General features: G+C 43.8%; 1 protein-coding gene across 1 annotated transcript in view; it reads right to left on the bottom strand.

The window, feature by feature from the left end:
- Positions 1–8153: 8153 nt before the first annotated feature.
- The window catches only part of RAPGEF6 (Rap guanine nucleotide exchange factor (GEF) 6), a gene marked incomplete at its 5' end in the record, with an annotated part of 95936 nt that continues 86296 nt past the window's right edge, over positions 8154–17793 (bottom strand). The window contains 4 exons of the mRNA XM_009081570.1: positions 8154–8179; positions 9932–10243; positions 13151–13662; positions 15728–15953. Of these exons, the coding sequence (XP_009079818.1) occupies positions 8154–8179; positions 9932–10243; positions 13151–13662; positions 15728–15953 (1076 nt within the window). The remainder of the gene's footprint in view (positions 8180–9931; positions 10244–13150; positions 13663–15727; positions 15954–17793) is intronic.

Genomic DNA, 17793 nt, shown 5'->3' with positions numbered 1-17793 from the left:
GCTTTGAAATTGCAGATACAATTACAACCTTCATTTTTATTGCTGCTCATAAGTGTTAAATGCAACTACATCTACATTGGAACTTCACTTATTACCATATTTCTTCCTCTCTCCCAAGCCAAGACTGACTTGCAGCACTGCCACACTGGTAATTACTCTCCTCCTCTGATGAATTCAGGGGAATGAACAGAAATCTTTGGGGAACCCATTTAACATTCACCTCGTACAAACAACTTGGTTCTTCCTGTGTTTCCAGGAGTGTTGGCTCTCACAGAAAAATAAAAGTCTTCAGGGCAATACCCTGGGGAAAGACATTGTGCTGTTCAGTTGATGTGCTGTGGGAATTCAGCATCAGCAGCCCAGTGCCAACAAGAGCCAGAGTTGAGTTAGATCAATACAGGTCTTCATTTCCTTCCCACTATTTTTTTTTAAGAATCCTTTTTTAGTTTGTGTTTTCAAGTTTTACTTCATAGCAACAAGAGCTGCTTTACATACCCTCCCCAAAAATGTCATCATGTGCCTGCAGGACCTGGAAAGCTAAAAATACTGTGAATTCTGGGTCAGACTACAAGAGCTGATGCCACAGCCTGAAAGCACATGGTGTAAATACCACGGGCTCTAAGTGCTCCTCCTGAATCGAGGCTGGATCAGAAGAAATGCCTTTTCTCCAGCCCCAAAAGTGCAGGAATTCAGCCCAAAGGGAAGAGTGGTGCAGGGGCAGGTTTCAGCCCTCCTGGTGCCTGAACATGGTCTCTCCAGCACATTTTACCCTCTTAATAAATGATGAATGGCTGAAAGCAAACTGACTCTGCCTGCAGAGCCCTCCTGGCAAGCCGTGGTCTCCCTGGGTGGTGTGGACACCTTGAGCTGTGACCCTACTGCTGCCAGTACACCTCCTTTCTCCCTTATGGCAAAGCAGATTTCTAGCAGGTGAGCAGTCTTCTGCAGGGGTAGAGAGTGTTCGTCTCTTTTTTCCTTCTTTGCTTTGGAGGGACAACTCTTCACTTCTGTGTGAGCCCTTAAGACTCAGCAACACTGCAGCCCAACAAACAGTTGTTAATTCTGCCCAATAAAGTGGATTGGGACTGGCTGCCCAGGAGAAAATCAGAAAAAGCATTGGCTGAGTGCCCCCAGGGAATACACCCAAGTTTAGGTCAGTAGCTATTTGAAGGGCTGAGTGCTACTCCAAGAGCCCTGGAGCCCATGGAATATGAAGCTCCATTAACACAACAAGCTTCCACCACTCAGTGCCTCACCACAGAGGCAGGTCAAATCCAAAGGTTTGGATGTGGAATGTGAGAATGGGGACTGATGCTGCACATTGTGTGCTGAGTTCCCACAATGTGATAAGGGAAGGAAGGTAAAAAAGAAGCCCAAAACCCAAGTACCTCGTTAAGCAGGTTGCTTGCAAATGAAACTGCTTCGTCTCAATTTGATTTTACACAAGGAATTGCTGGCTGCAGTCTGACCATCCTGGCACTATGCTTCCCAGCACAACCTGAGCTCTACCTGCTGCTTCACGCATTGTCCTAGCAGCTGCTGATGCCTCTGCCACAGAAAGCAACTCTTTACAGCCTCCCTCCAGCACAGTGTCAAGGGTCTGAGACAGATGGAGAGCAGTGGAGAAAAGAACACGGCTCCTCCAAGGTGGGATAAATATAATGGATGAAAAGGAATCACCCAGGCAAGCAAGGAGGAAATCTGGATACCAGACAGCCTTGGAAAGTCCTAAATGCAGTGACCTGCTAAGACCCTGCTCTCTCCTGCACCACATGGCTTTAGGAGCCACACTGTCCCCGCAGACATCATCGAGGGGTCTGGGGCAGCCCATGGCCAGAGAGCAACAGGGGAAACCCAAAATGTTCCCACTGCCACCTGCCAGGGTGATATTACTGGTGCTGGCTGAGCATTGCAGGGACCAACCTGCACAGCCCCTGCACAGGGACTGCACAGGCACTGACAAAACCACAGGCAATGCTGTCCTCTTGTGGCAGCTCTGCTCGCTTTTCTTTCTTTAAGGAGAACGGAGTTAAAAAATAAATAAAAAACCTACCTACCTCCCAGAAGCTGCCCGAAATCAAAGATCCCCGAGATCAAAACCAGGCTGGTTTCAAACAAGGTCGTGAGAGCAAGGCCAGGCTGGATGGGGCTCTGAGCAGCCTGATCAGGTGGAAGGTGGAAGGCAGGGGGTGTAACTAGATCAGCTTTCAGGTCCCTTCCAACCCAAACCATCCTTCGATTCTAACACTGAAAAGCCCCACTGGGGGAAATAAGAGGGTGAAGGAGATGAAGCTCTGCTCTCATCTGTCCTGGCAGCACATGTGGGACCACATTCCCATGTACATGGAGGGGAAGGGGCTGTACAGGGAGAGAGGAAAATTACATTTGCACTGGGGGAGTGAAGGACAAGAAGCTGCAGGCTCTGCTTGCCAGCACATAACCTGCACACAAATGTCCTGCTCTCTAAAAAGTGAATGTATTCATCCATAAGGTTCCCAGGTAACTTATCTTTTGGGTGATCAGTACACAAACAGAGGGAAAATGCAGTCAGGAGCTGATGGTGCTGGCCACAGCAGGGCACCCCAGCACAGCTCCTGCTCCCCTTGACCATTCCACCTGCAGCACCACACCAGGGCTGGGGGTCCTCTGCAAAAATGAGGGTGGAGAAAAAAGCACACCTAAAAAAAAAAATAAAAAAAAAAAAGAAAAAGAAAAAGAAAAAAGAAGTACTTTTCACTCTGTGGTTCCACCCTCACTGCCTGCACACATCTCCACTTGTATTGCACAGGGTGTAAGTCTGAGAGGTACCACAGGCTGCCCAAGGGCATTTCTGCACCAGCCTTTGGCTCTCTCTGGGTTGATGTGGGGACAGCAGACACAGGACCCTGGGAAAGGGGGAAAGATCACTGAACAACAGAATAGTTTGGGTGGGAAGTGACCTTTAAGGGTCATCTAGTACAACCCATCCCCTCCTACCATGGGCAGGGACACCTTCCACCAGCCCAGGTTGCTGCAAGGCCCATCCAACCTGCCCTGGAACACTGCCAGGGATGGAGCAGCCACAGCTTCTCTGGGCACAGGGTGCCAGTGCCTCATAATCACAGGGAAGAATTTCTTCACAGTATCTAATCTAACCCTGCCCTCTTTCAGCTTAGAGCTGTTCCCCCTTGTCCTGTCACTCCACACCCTTGGTCCAGAGTCCCTCTCCACCTGCAGCTCAGCTCCTTTAGGCACTGAAAGAGCCTCGAAGATCTCCCCAGATCCTTTACTTCTCCAGGCTGAATCCTAGCTCTGTTTTCACAGGAGAGGTGCTCCAGCCCTTTGAGCATCACATGTGTGCATTGTCCTCATTGTCTTCACTGTGAGGACACAAAAAAACCCAAATTTAAAAAATCACTCAGTGGTGGCTCCTTGCTGATCCCAGGGTGAGCATCCCTCCCACCTCTCCAGCTCCACGCTACGTTGGCTCCATCCTCTGCTGGCTGCGAGAAAGGAGCTGCTGAAAACAATTAATATATGTAGATTGTTTATTGATTCCAACATATTAATAGATTGGATAATAAACAGTACTTTTAAACATTCTCTTAACCAAAAGGAGCAGCCACAGCTTCTCTGGGCACAGGGTGCCACTGCCTCATAATCACAGGGAAGAATTTCTTCACAGTATCTAATCTAACCCTGCCCTCTTTCAGCTTAGAGCTGTTCCCCCTTGTCCTGTCACTCCACACCCTTGGTCCAGAGTCCCTCTCCATCTCTCCTGCAGCTCCTTTAGGCACTGAAAGAGCCTCGAAGATCTCCCCAGATCCTTTACTTCTCCAGGCTGAATCCTAGCTCTGTTTTCACAGGAGAGGTGCTCCAGCCCTTTGAGCATCACATGTGTGCATTGTCCTCAGTGTCTTCACTGTGAGGACACAAAAAAACCCAAATTTAAAAAATCACTCAGTGGTGGCTCCTTGCTGATCCCAGGGTGAGCATCCCTCCCACCTCTCCAGCTCCACGCTACGTTGGCTCCATCCTCTGCTGGCTGCGAGAAAGGAGCTGCTGAAAACAATTAATATATGTAGATTGTTTATTGATTCCAACATATTAATAGATTGGATAATAAACAGTACTTTTAAACATTCTCTTAACCAAAAATATAACAAATATTTACAATCACTCAGTAAAAATACAAAAAGCATACAGAGGCACTGTCTTTCTAAAAGACATAAGTGTAAGAGGTATCAAAAAATAGGAGACAAACATTGCTTGTTACAGAATACTTTACAATCACTGACTTGTGCAGTACAATTGCTATTGGAATATCATTACATCTGTGCAGTTTTGCCAATATGCTCACATATTTAGAATTTAATTAATACCAAGCTAAACTGCATTCCAGGTATATCAAAAATAAAGATAAAACAATAAAAAGCACAACAGAAGCAAAGGCTGGGTTGGGAATTCAAGGTAGATTACCCTCTATACAAGCATTCTAAAATATAATGTGTAAAGCTTTTCTAAAGAGAGAGTATCCCTTTTTCCTTCTCTTTTCACAAAGGCAGTGGGAAGTGTATCCTTTAAAAATTCGAATGTTTTATAAAAAAATTAAATGACAGGGCTGTATTTCCACTGTTGCCTGCGAAGAAATGACTTGGGAGGTGATGAAAGAGGTTTGGCACCACCCCTGATGTCCCAATGTCCTCTGCAAGTGGCACTGCTGACAGGTTCAGCCCTCGGGGACATCTGTTGCCTCCGGTGGGTGCAGACAGTCCCCAGCACATCCCATCCCCAGCAACGGGCTCTGACCACCTCCCAGTGAAGCATCACTCACCTACAAACTCCTCAGCTGAGTAAAGGCAGAAGGAAGGAGCCTGGAAAGCCCCACATTGCCCGTTGTTGGCAAACACACCAAATCTGTCCACATTGCAAACACGTGAACTGCAAACATCCACAGCCGTTGCCTTTTCATTCTTTTGTAGACCTGGGAGATGAGCCCAGTGCTCAGAGGCTCAGTGATTTCATTCTCCCTTTCTACAACTGGAGAGGCCGATTCGATTTCACCAAACCACACTGCTTTCTTGGGAATTACTTGGAAGTTTAAGATCTATAATGAAATACTGTGTGCTTAAATCACGGAAATCTGAAATGCATCTTTCACCCACAAGTCAGGAGCAAACAATGAGCAGGAAGTGAGCAAACCCAGGTATGGCAGTGGAAGAACATGACGTGAGGCACCTTAACTGTTCATCAGCATCAGAGCTCGAGTCAGAGGAACCTGGCAGAGGTACCAAGTCAGGGATCTGTGATCCAGAAGGTATCACTTCAACAATGTGTACAACAGGTAACAACCACCATCTCACTTCTGTCTGAATTGCCAAAAAAAGGGATAATGTCTCTTCAAACCCACACCAGACACACTACATTTGGCTATCGGCCCCGATCAATGTGATCGGTTGAGTTAAAAACAAACAAACAAAAACAAACCCCAGCAAAGAGCAGCAGAGAAGCCACACGGTGCGAGGCAGGAGAAGCAGGAGTAGCTCATCTGTCCATCATTTTATACATGACTTATGTACACCAGCTGTATTGGCTATTAGGAAAATATGATTAGCAAGACTTTCAGTCATTTCAAAACTTTTCAGTGTGCTGCCCAGCCTCACGGAACACACAGAGGCTGTTGATGTGCAAACACCATGCCTGGGTGGGTGATTTATTCAGCTGCTCTTGCTGACTGCCAGAGGAGACCCTGACCCACTCCCCACAGGGGCTTCCCTGTGTCCTCAAAGGCAGCACTACTGGGTTTTGGGGGAAAAGGAAATAACTTTAGTAACCCCCATCCCTTATACTTTTGTTCAACAGGCTGAAATAAGCTGCAGCTCACCCCCCTGAGGCCACAGAACCGTATGGTTTAATTTACCTGGCACAACACAGATGATCTTCTGACAGAACATGAAGCCTGTTGTTTCCATGTAGAAGTAACAAGAAACTACAGCTGACGGTGGGATGGATTTACATCCTGGGTCCTGGATTTACATCCCACAGAAAAATCAGTTGAACAGTTCTATTATCAATATTACATGTGCTGAAAACACTTGCTCTGCCCTGCATTCTTTGACACTTGCATTAATCTTTAGTCATTAAGGCCTGTGCAGGTTCATTATATTCATTAAGGCCTCAAAAAAGCAAAATGCATTTATTATGCTATACCTCAAGTGGATTTGAATAGACTTTTTCAACCATTTGCTTCTCAGATACTTGTGCCAAAAATTCATACAGCCAACCAGTTAGTTATAAATTAGGCATCCCCTCCTCAGCATCACTGTTCATTTACACCTTCCCCATTCCAATCAACACAGGTGTGTTCCAGGTAACCTTGAACCTGGCACTGCTCTGAATGCAGACACAGGCTGGGACACATACCCACCTGGTTGCATCAGCCTCAAGCTGCTATGGGGAAAGCACATCAAAGGCTTTGGGTTGTTTTTGGTACTTGTGGCATTTTCCAAAAATGTTGCATTCACCTTGCACCCCGGCACACATACAAGTAAAAAAAAACCAAAAACCCTTAAAGCTCTTCACGACTATGGATATAGAAATCAGTTTTGAGGCACTGTAAAAATGACGAACATCTTTCTAGCTTAGGCTGTAAACATCACAACAAAGATTTACAATTAAGTGTTTAAATACATATTCACACATTCATGTCCAATTTTAACACTAGAATGGGGTGTCATGTGCAGGAAAAGAAAAAAAGGAAGAAAAAAGGAAGGAAGAAAAGGAAAGAAGAACCTGCAGGTATTTCCAGTTCTACCCCTCTGCGCTCTGGCTGGCTAAAAGCAAAATCAAAGAAGCAATTTTTTTGACCATAGTCAAACTAGAGGCTCATGGGTTAATACTGGCTGGTTGTAAGTCAAAACTCTCATTGACATCAACACCAGGATTTTTAACTAGGATTTAAAACAAAATGGTTTGAGATCATCTGTACTTTCCAGATGAACCCCACAGGGTTTTTTAACCCATCATAAAATGCATTCTGCTCTTATGTCATTTAATATTCAGTTTCACAAATTTTACTGTGAAATGTAGGTCATTTAGAACTATTTTATTACTTTTTTCAATGATAACCTTTGCACCTAAATCCTGTGCAACTCTGGAAAAAGGCCAGGATGTGTGGGATGATCTTAAAACCCACAACACACAGATGAGTTTTGGTTCTTAGAACACAATTTGCATGTTGGACTCTGCAGGGCAAAACCTGGTTAGAGCTCTTTTGGGAAAGCTTCAGACCCTCCCAAATGCTCCCCGTGAGCTACAGGTTCCACATTTCAAACATTCCTTAACGGGGGGGTGAGCACCAACTATTGCCTTAGTTGGCTGGCAGCTAAAAAATTTCCAAAATTCCTTGGAGGGCAGTAGGTTTCTGCTGTGTCCATGTGGGAGGGGAGCAGCAGGGGCTGCCACGCAGGGCTTTGGGCTCCATTTATATTAAACCTAAACCCACTCTAAAATCTATGTATTTCTGCACCTGCTAATGGCATGTTTCTGGTTTTCTGTGTTTATTTCGAGAGCACAATGGTGATATGTAGCTAATTTACTGTCACATGGACTAAACATTTATCTTAGCCAACCAGAGCACTCCCAACACAAATAAAGGAAATTCCCATTACAAAAAATTAAATTAATAAATTATTTTCAGATACTTCAGCAATGTCCTTTGCTTTTGCTGATATTTTGATATAATTTTTTTAAAGTTCATAAAATAACACTCTTAGACTTCTAATGGTCATGTAGAAAATGACAACAATGGAAAACTGCCAAAGGATTATATGGTATCATACAGAAGAATGCTTCCAAGTTCCAAGTGGTGATGACAACTGGTCCTCCCCATTGCACGAAGCTCGGTCCATCTCTGGATACCAGTGTTGGTATCCAGGCAGTCAGCACACTCCTTGAACACGATTTTCTATTTCACAGGCAGAAATAGCTTGCTTAGGTGGTGGTAGAGTGAAGGAAGGTGTAGAGAGGTGATCCAACCCGTTCCATCTTGTCCGTGACAGAGGCAAAGGTCTGAGGTCAGTAGCAGCAAGTTGTTAGCGGTCGCTAACAGAACCATGAGGTCCTTCTCCCCACATCCCTTGTGTTGTGAGTGGTTTACATAAATAGCCCAATGGTTAAACTGCTGATACTTGTTCATCTTCTGCAAAACAAGACAAAAAAGAGTCAGTTATTCCACCAGTCCCCACCTTAGGTGCAGAGGGCACAGACCAGCACCCAGTGACGTGATCACAGTGGGTCTGTGATGACTTCACCACTTCATCAGCATATTTTCACTGTCTTTATCATTGATCACGACATATTCCATAGCACCATTTATCAAATCCTCAAACAATCACAGAGTCACAGACTGGTTAGGGTTGGAAGGGACCTTAAAGCCCATCTCATTCCAACCCCTGCCATGGCAGGGACACCTTCCCCCAGCCCAGGTTGCTCCAAGCCCCATCCAACCTGGCCTGGAACACTCCCAGGGATGGAGCAGCCACAGCTTCTGCAATCAGAAGTATGATCATCATACGATAAAGACATATTGCAAAACAGAAAATCCCAGATCTTCCAAAAATTACCAGCATGCAGCTCCCAATATGCCAAAAGCTATGGATTTGGGAGAAAAGCCAGCAAATTCCCATGCAGTGAGCATTTTATCCCAAATAACATTAACCAAGCACTTTAAAAATAGTGAAACAGCTTTCTCTAAAAGTGTATGCTTAAATTTAGCTTAGAAAAATTTGGATTAAAATGTTTGAAGCAATGACTTCCTTATTTTTACATTAAAAACAATCCTGAATTATTGCTGGGTAATTTTACTCTAAGTTTGAATCACAGTACTAATAGGTATATTAAAATGCTGTTTACATATTTTAAAGGGCCAAGATGCGATCAGAAATTGTTTTAATCTAAATCCAGGCTCATTTTAAACCAGACTGAAAAGGAAGGAAATGATCACAACATTCTAATAAAAAACTGAGTTCACTAGCAAAGGGTACAGAACGATCACATTGGAGCACAAGTACTAAAAGCAAATCAGCACATAAACAACTAAGTAGAAATTCCCCTGACCTGAAGTTAGTTTGGACACAATATAAGAGCAGTCCTTATAAAGTCCTCTCACATTTTGGTCACCCCACTGATGCCTTGTTTGGCAGCACTGGCTGCTGCTTCAAACAAGATCATGAAAAATTGAACTGGGAGAGACACTGTCAGGCCAAGCCGGGCAGAGAACACAGGCTTTATCAAGTGCACCTTTCAGAAGAATAGAAATCCACTATTATTTGGTTCATCATTTTTAAACTCAACCTCCAAAAAAAAACTCTGTTGAGGCATGAGGCAGCTCAATGGCAGCACATGTGAATACAAATGGAATGAGTTCACCAAACCCAAATCACTCATTTTAGGTCACCATCCTGCTGCCAGCCTGAACCACTGGGACATCATTAATCAATCCAGAGAGGCTGGAGTTTTTCCACACATACTTTATAGCCTGTCAGTGTCCCTTAATTGTCTGAGAGAGGACAGGTATTAAAGAACAAAAAAATAGCATCTACATGCTCTTCTGTGTCTCAGTAGTGCTTTGGGATATCTTATATGTGGATTTCTATAAATATATTTACATATAATTTAGAGTCTGTTAGGTGCCAACATGCTTGTTCTAAAGGAAAGGCATTCTTTTTTGATTGAAACATGTATATACATGCACAGAGCTATGCATGATATATACAGCTATGCATGTGCACACAGCCAAACACACACATTTGTGTATTTGGAGATTAACCAAGTTTTAATCTCCAAGAATGACCCGAGAGAAAGCCCAGAACACAGTTGTGAAGTAAACCCTGCACAGCCCAGATTCCCCCAGCAGTTCAGTGCACATCTCCCCAGCAGGTGTTGCACATACCATCCTCTTCACTATCTGCGTCAGGCATATCTGCTAGCTTGGGGCTGGACGGCTGCCGACTATGCCACTGAGGCATCCTCGAGGAGATACAGGCCACCGCGTCACTACCGAGAGGAGCTGATGGAAGTCTAGAGAGGTCACTGTGCAGCATCTTTGACCTCTGCACTGCCACACTATAGTCTGGAGGTTTGAGGTGTGGGTGGTGGGGCGATCCTTCCTTTATGTCCGCTAAAGAAATCCCCATATATCCCGGAGGGGTGGGCGGTGGCTCCCTATACCTATCGTCCTTCTTAGGTGAGGTGACACAGTACACTGGCACAAGAAATAAGCAATGGAAATGTTAAAGAAGAAAACAAAAGGAAACAAAACGTTAAAAAATCATGAAATGTTACAATGGCAAAACAGAAACTGATAACAAAATGCAAATGCAGAAACACTGGTTATAATGACAGCAGCAGATATTTATGCTTTCATTTCTGGTTTTCTATTTATCTGAAGAAGTCAGAGTAGCAAGAGAGCCCATGAACTCATTAGGCAAGATGCCAATTGAGTGGAAACGGGACTATAGCTTCTCTGCATTCAGATTGCAATTAACAGCTCCCATTACAGTCCCTTCTCCTGCAGCCCCAACGCACCACGGGATGCTACGGAGCTCTCCGGTAGGATGGAGACCAGCACAGCCAAGTCTGCTGCTACTGCTACAGGCTGGGAAACTGAAACAGAAGGAATTAAGGCAGCTAGCCCAAAGTTACTCTGCACAGTGTGCTGGCATTCAACAGCAAGAACTGCTGGTTGACTTCCAGCACCCACTTCATCACCCAAAAGAGAGGTCAGCGGCCTAACAGAAACTCATTATAATAAAATATCACTGTATCAACTGATGTGGAATAAGACATGAAACCATTCAGCTATGCTGTAGGAAGGAAAAAAATGGTATCACATACAACTCCTGTATATTGAGCCTGCATTCATTATTTTACATTTTCTAATAGTAAATAATGGTATAGTACATCCATACTTTTAATTTCTTGCTTTTTTCTTTTGGATCTTTTTGGTTTGCTTTCCTTTATACCTGTATCTTAAACTATGTTCTCTGTTTACAACTGAGAAATTACCAGGACCAGTCATGGAAACAGCCTTTGGAAAGGCTGCACTACACCTTGTGCAGCCATGAAAAGGCTACAATCAATAATAATTATTTGCAATGTCCATACCACGCAGTTCATCTTCTCCATTCCTGCCTTTTCAGCAGCACTTCAGATCACAGAGCCTCTCAAACCAAAATTTACCTTTTCTTAAGCTGCCTCCCCTCCCTCCCACCCCAGGTCTGGGGCTCATGTGCATATTAAATTGGGCTTTTTCCATGGACATGTTGCAACAGGAGAGTTTCAAAGCCAGGGTAATTTTCTAAATCTGTTAGTTGAGTGAATTTGCATTCTTTGCGTGGATCTATCTTAAACAGTGCATGTTCATTAGTTTCATTTATTTCAGCAACTGAAATATTTTCTTATCTTAGAAGAATGTGAAGAGATGAAAATAAAGGAGCATTTCTTATTGTGTTGTGGACTTGTAATATTCCAGGTTTTGATATCAGGAACGAGAATGAAGAGCTGGTTCATACCTGATGGTCTCGGTTCATGCTTGGGCTGATAACAAAATAACCAAATCCAAATCCAGACAGTCTGGAGTTTAACAGGTACACATGGGTACAGGCAGAGATTTATATTACTGATTTACAGGAATTATTTTCATTTAACTAGCAGTGAACTGGGTTTCTGTGAGAAAGCAGGGGAAGTGAAGGGGGTTTGCTCCTCCCTGAAAAGATGGGTAAGGGCTGGGTCCTCCAAGCAAACCCTCACCTTTGGTCTTGGCTGGATTTGCAGGAGGACTGATGAGGGTGGGTATGTTCTCCTTCAAACAAGAAAGCTTCAGGCTTCCTAGAGCTAACCTTTAGTCTACTGTAGTAATGAAAGAATAATGTGTCCTTTGGAACTTGATTCCAATTCACAGATTACACATGGTTAAATAAGAGTGAAAATATCTGTGGCGTATCGTGTGATGGTGAACAGCTAATGGACTTGCATTTGCAAACGAGGAATTATATCCACCTCTATCAGATCTCACCTTAAGCAGACACACACGTGCTCTCTTTGAGCACAGTGCCAAGTGCTCCTCACTAGCATGGAGGGAAATGCTATGTGGTGCAGTATGCAAACAAAATTCAAAAGAAAGGGAAGAGCTGTGAGCAAGGACAGCATGTACCGAATAGTGAACACGCCATCTCCTAAAACAGCTCAGAGGCTCGTGAGCAGCTCTGAAAGGCTGCAAGGGCAGAGCACAGGCACAGCAGTGAGCTGGGAGCAAGTTTTCTGCAAGGCTCCACCACGCTTTCTTCTCCAAAGCCAAGGAGGAAGAACACAATCCAAGACCTCCACCCTAGGTGCGATGCTTACTCAGGCAATTACCTTTGATAACGTAAACCCCTCCAGCAATCCAGTCAGTAATTAAAATGCATTTCAGCTGCACCCTTGGCTTACAGTCTTAGAAAGCTCTGCATTCCATGTTTTATCTTGTTGCTAATCCAGTTCCTTTAGCTCTGGCTGCTGAACTCACTAGGACAGGGGTAGAACATCTTGATTGATAGAACTATGCATCTTTAAAAGGACATTTTAAAATATTTTTCCTTTCATACATAGCCAAACTGCAGCTGTATAATCAAATAAATGGCAACTTAAAATAGCAAAGACAGGAAGGGAATCTGCCTTGCCCTTGAGCCTCCAGAGACCAAAGCCCTGTGGAGGAAAGGTGCTCCTGCTCCAGAGAGGGTGAGCTCCATACCACTCAGCAGTCCTGCTCTTCCTTTTGCATTCCTGGGAAGTGTGGGATTGTTGCTCCTTGACAGAGAAACATCTACAGTGATGAGTATTTTTCAAATTATCCAAAAAAGCAAAAGGCCATACACTACAGAGAGGAACTGACATTTTCCTGCAGACCCATGAAGTGATGGGGAAGTGCACTTGTTTATTATCTCGATACTCCTAGTGCAAGGAAAGGTGGCTCGAAAACACGCTGTCTGTGTAGTGTTCTGATTGCAACCAAATGTGAAGCTGAATTTAACATGCCAGACAGCCCCAGACCTGCTGATGTCATTTCTTAACAACTTAATACCAAAATGGAAAACAGATGTAGCAGCTTCCATAAGCTGTTGGCTTGGCTTACCTATCAGGCCTTTTTCTGTACTTGAAGTAACAGTTTTGTAAGTTGTATCAGCGCCTGGTTTAGAGTCCAAAACCTCCGTCTGCTCTGCTGTGGAGTTCTCCAGCCCCCTCCGCTTTATTGTCCCATAGTTTGTCTCGTAGGTGTCTGACAGGGAGCTGGAGGAGGCCCAGCTCTGCCGAGACTGATCGGGCTCCACACTGGCTTTTGACTGCCTGTTGGCTTTGGAAAAGGCTTCGGAATACAAATAACCCTCCTCAGAGTAACAGTTTGTGGGATCCACTTCAGCTATAGGTCCGTCCAGCTGGGTGTGGCGGTAAGAATTGAGCAGATCCCAGCTCTTCTGGTTTGGGATATTCTGGAAGTTGTCGTGAGAACTACTCGAGCACGAAGTCCAACTGCCCCGGCCGCTGTCTGCTGCCTCCACGGTGATGTGCTCGTGGGAGATCTCCTCGCTGCTCATGGAGGATGTGAAAGCCATCCCTCTGATGAGAGCAGGCCTAGTGATCGACCAGCTACATTTGAAAACAACAGAAATTGGAGAAAAACAACTCTTGTAAGCTTTTAAAATAAGAGCAACGTACTCAGAGACAATTAACCTGATTTTAAGAACAACTCTGGGTTTACAGCAGGCAATCAGCAAGGTCAAGGCACACAGTGCACTGACAAGAGACACCGTTACTCCCAACTCATTACCACACACAACAGCAGGGAGGTTATTCCCAAGGGAGTAACAAGTCTGCAACATGCATTTCCAGGCATGACCCCAGATCTATAAATCTGGTCCACAGCAACTTTCCTCTGCCAACAACAGCAAGTGAGTGCCTGGCAGAAAGCAGAGCTGTAATTACCTCTTAGTTTTAGGCTGCTACCACCTTTTCCTTTACATTTATAAACTAAAACCAAAATAAATATTTAGAATAAAACCTGACCCCTTCACAGGCAGCAGCAGCAAGTTGTTTAGACAGAGTGGAGGCAGTTGTATTTCAAGAACATTTGGAAATATTGGGTGTAAATAACATTTGTGGGAATGATCTGGAGTGACAGATTCTGAAAAACAAAGTCCAAAATTTCTTTTTTAAAGAAATGTCTGTTGTAAGCTCTAATCGCTCTCAATGCATAATTAAGGGGGGAAAAAACAAAGCCAGGTTTGTATGAATTTAGAATAAAGATATGATTGCTAGACGTTATTCAAGTCTCTTAACTATTTCTGGGTGTGTTAACAAATGCATGGGCAGCACAACATGAAAATTTAACACCTCCCTCAGCAGTTTACTGACATGTTGTGAAATCAAGAAATGTTTCTGAGATATGTGCAAACAAGCTTTTTTCCCCTGCTTTTCTATTTTATAAGTTCTAGGATAAAAACCACCTTCTTCCCTCCAAAACCCACTGAAACTAAGGAATAAAGGAACAACTACAAAATGTGAACTCAGTGTGTGTTATGCCTTTTAGAAAAGGGAATTATTTCCTTTGATGAAGCACATCTTTAAATTTCCATTTTAATCCTATGAAATAAACTGAATTAGTCATTTCTTAAGAGCTCCATCACTTTAGCCAAGCATAGGCTAATAAGATTTTTATAGGAGAGAGAACACCACAGAACACTGGTGTATTATAATCAAATATGCAGAAACATACATCTCTCTGCAGAGTTCAGTCCTAAAAACATTATGTTGCTTTAGAGATGAGGGTGGATGTAGATTAGGTATGAGGACGAAATTCCCCCCTATGAGGGTGCTGAGGCACTGGCACAGGTTGCCCAGAGAAGCTGTGGCTGCTCCAACCCTGGGAGTGTTCCAGGCCAGGTTGGATGGGGCTTGGAGCAACCTGGGCTGGTGGGAGGTGTCCCTGGCCATGGTAGGGGGTTTGAACCAGATGATCTTTAAGGTCCCTTCCAACCCAACCCATTCCATTCTACGTGCTGGTAAAATAAGAAATGTAAGGAGCATGTCTCATTTAGCTGAATCCATGACATCGGAGGACAGAAGACAGAAGATGCTATCCCAAATTATATTAAGAGATTAAATCTCATGGATCATGGCTTTTGCCTAGTAAGACAAACTCAAAAACCTCCAGTTCAAAGCATCATTTCAGCACAAGTTCTCATTGCATGAAAGTAATAAGATCTCTTGTGTGGAAACTCCCAGGAAGACAGTGGCAGAAAGCTTCCAGTCTGCCTAAGCAACAAATGATAATTAGAAAAATCCTTAAAAATCACATTAGAGTACACTAAGTGACTGGCACTGCTGACTCAGACAGAATTGATAACATCCTGTTGTTCCTTGGCTGCCTCTCACCATGGCACTAATTTGCTAAGTATCATCCTGGCTTTTAACACATTTGCAGTCTCCTGCAAGAGATGTCCAGCTGAACCCCACCAATGGGAACAAGCTGTTGTCTCCCCAAGTAATACTGTAAGCTTCTTAGGAAAACAGCCTCACACAGAGCAGCCAGTGCTCCAGCTTCCAGCCAGAGCTTAATAACCGCAGTGGAGTGCAGAATTGCGTCCTGGCCAAAAGCTTCATTGCCCCTTCGGACACCAGGACACCAAACCCAGCCAAACCAGCGGCACCTTACCCTGGGCAGGGCTGACCATAATCTGCCAGAGGCTGAGGGTGCTCCTTTCTCTCTGCCCCTGCTGAATCCACCACAATGAGAGACTGGGACAAACTCCTCTCATCCTGCAGTGCTGCTGACATTGAGTCCACAGAGCAGTTGCTCACAATGCTGGACCGAGATGAAATCTCACTGTGACTGGAGTCTGAGAAGTTATCGGATTTAGTGGAAGGTATAAGGGCATAGCCTAGGGAGAGGAGAGGAGAATGTCTTGGTCAAAGAACAGCTCAGGTTTATAGGTATGACAATGCAGTATTGACACACACATTACAGTGAGGATATTTAGAAGAAAAACAACCAACCCCTGTTTGTATATAAACAGTCCACTGAGGTTTTTAGGGTACTAAAGCTTTTAGCATCTATCAGCACCTAGCACTGATTTACTAATGCAAGTCCAGTGACACCAATAACTTACCTGCAACTCCACTACTCTCTAGAGCAGCAGCCTAAACCTATATAACCAGGACCAGCAGCTGCATCATCTGTAGTGGGTGGGCAGATCAGGTCTTTCCAATTCTGTAAGTGCTGACTCCTCTAGGATAAATGCTGCACATTTCCCACTATCCTTCTGCCCTACTGCCGTGCAGGACTCAAAAAAGATTTTGGCAGTGGAGGAGGAGATGCTGACTAAGGTAAAAGCCAGCTATTAGCACTCAGGGATTAGCCATATGGTCCATTTCAGTTTTATTATCTGCTCCAAAACCAACAGAGAAGGAAGCAAAGGCAGGAAATACAACTTTGGCAGGAGCTGGACCAGACTCCAGCAGTGTTCCAACAGAAGGGAAACAGCTGAAGACCCCACCAGATTCAGAGAAAAATGTGCAATGCATTTTTTTTTTTTTGCTGCTTGGCTTACCCTTACCATCAAATAACTTCTTTCAAACACAAATAATGTATATAGCCCTATATATCCAACACCTCAGACATGAGGGTTTTTTTTAAATTCCTGCACGTGTGCCTTGGAGCTGGACTGCCACATATTTACACCCATTAGGTGGAAATGTGAAGTGACCAGGCAGTGCAAGAGCCATGCCAGTGATACACACACCCTGATACAGAAGATTGGTGCCCTTAAGTCCATAAAATATACAGAGGTGATATAATATGGCATTTGGAGCATACATTCCACTGAACATACAGCTCTTAACTTGAGAGATTTCACAGGATTATTGCTCTAAGACTGTAGGAGTAAGTATGAGCATTAAATATCAGTATCATCAAACTACAGAACTGAACCTCACGAATGAAAAAAATGTACTTATGAGCAGCATTTTTAAGATTAAGTTTCAGTTTCCTTGCCTTTGACAGTAATATTTCATACTCTTCACAATATTTAAAGGACTCTCTGTTCTCATGGTGTGCCTTAATTTTAAGACATTGTTCTTCAAGAACTTCAAAGATCTGGAGAACAAAAGGACTCTTTATTAAACAGATGAACACTGTGTGAAAGCTGAGTTATTAAATAACAGCACGTGTATATAAACAGACTAAATGCAAGTGTTTGCTGGGCTGAAAAGGTCACCAGAAGATGTGACCAACACAAATATACACAGATGCTGCAAGTGAGCAAGTATCAGGGACTGTCTCATTAAGGGACACTGCAGAACTTACTGTTTCATTGGCATTTCCAAAACACTAAGTAACAGAACTGCCACTGTACCTGTTCCTTGATTTTCTAAACTTCACATTATTGTCTTCACTGCACTGTAAGGGTGATTAGCTATAAATAACTGACACAAATATCTGGAAGGGAAGCACATTGAACAGCTTAAACATGTAAATGGATAACGCTGAAATAACTTAGATAAACTCAGTGTATTTGACACAAGGCGGACATCAGTCTTTCTTCTAAAAATACATCATAGAGTCTTCCTCCTCCTTCTAAGCTTCGTGCATAGGCAATAAGATGTGCACACACTGCTGTTGCTATAGATACTTGCTGTACTCAGAGCATCACTGTCCTTGTCCTTTTGGTTTTCACTCCTTTCTGAAGCTTCACTGTGCTCTGCTTCCCTTTTTGCAGTAAA

This window comes from Acanthisitta chloris, unplaced genomic scaffold (genome assembly GCF_000695815.1).
Source record: "Acanthisitta chloris isolate BGI_N310 unplaced genomic scaffold, ASM69581v1 scaffold11199, whole genome shotgun sequence".
In the NCBI taxonomy this organism is placed as follows: domain Eukaryota; kingdom Metazoa; phylum Chordata; class Aves; order Passeriformes; family Acanthisittidae; genus Acanthisitta; species Acanthisitta chloris.
This window is presented reverse-complemented; position numbering and strand designations above follow the sequence as displayed.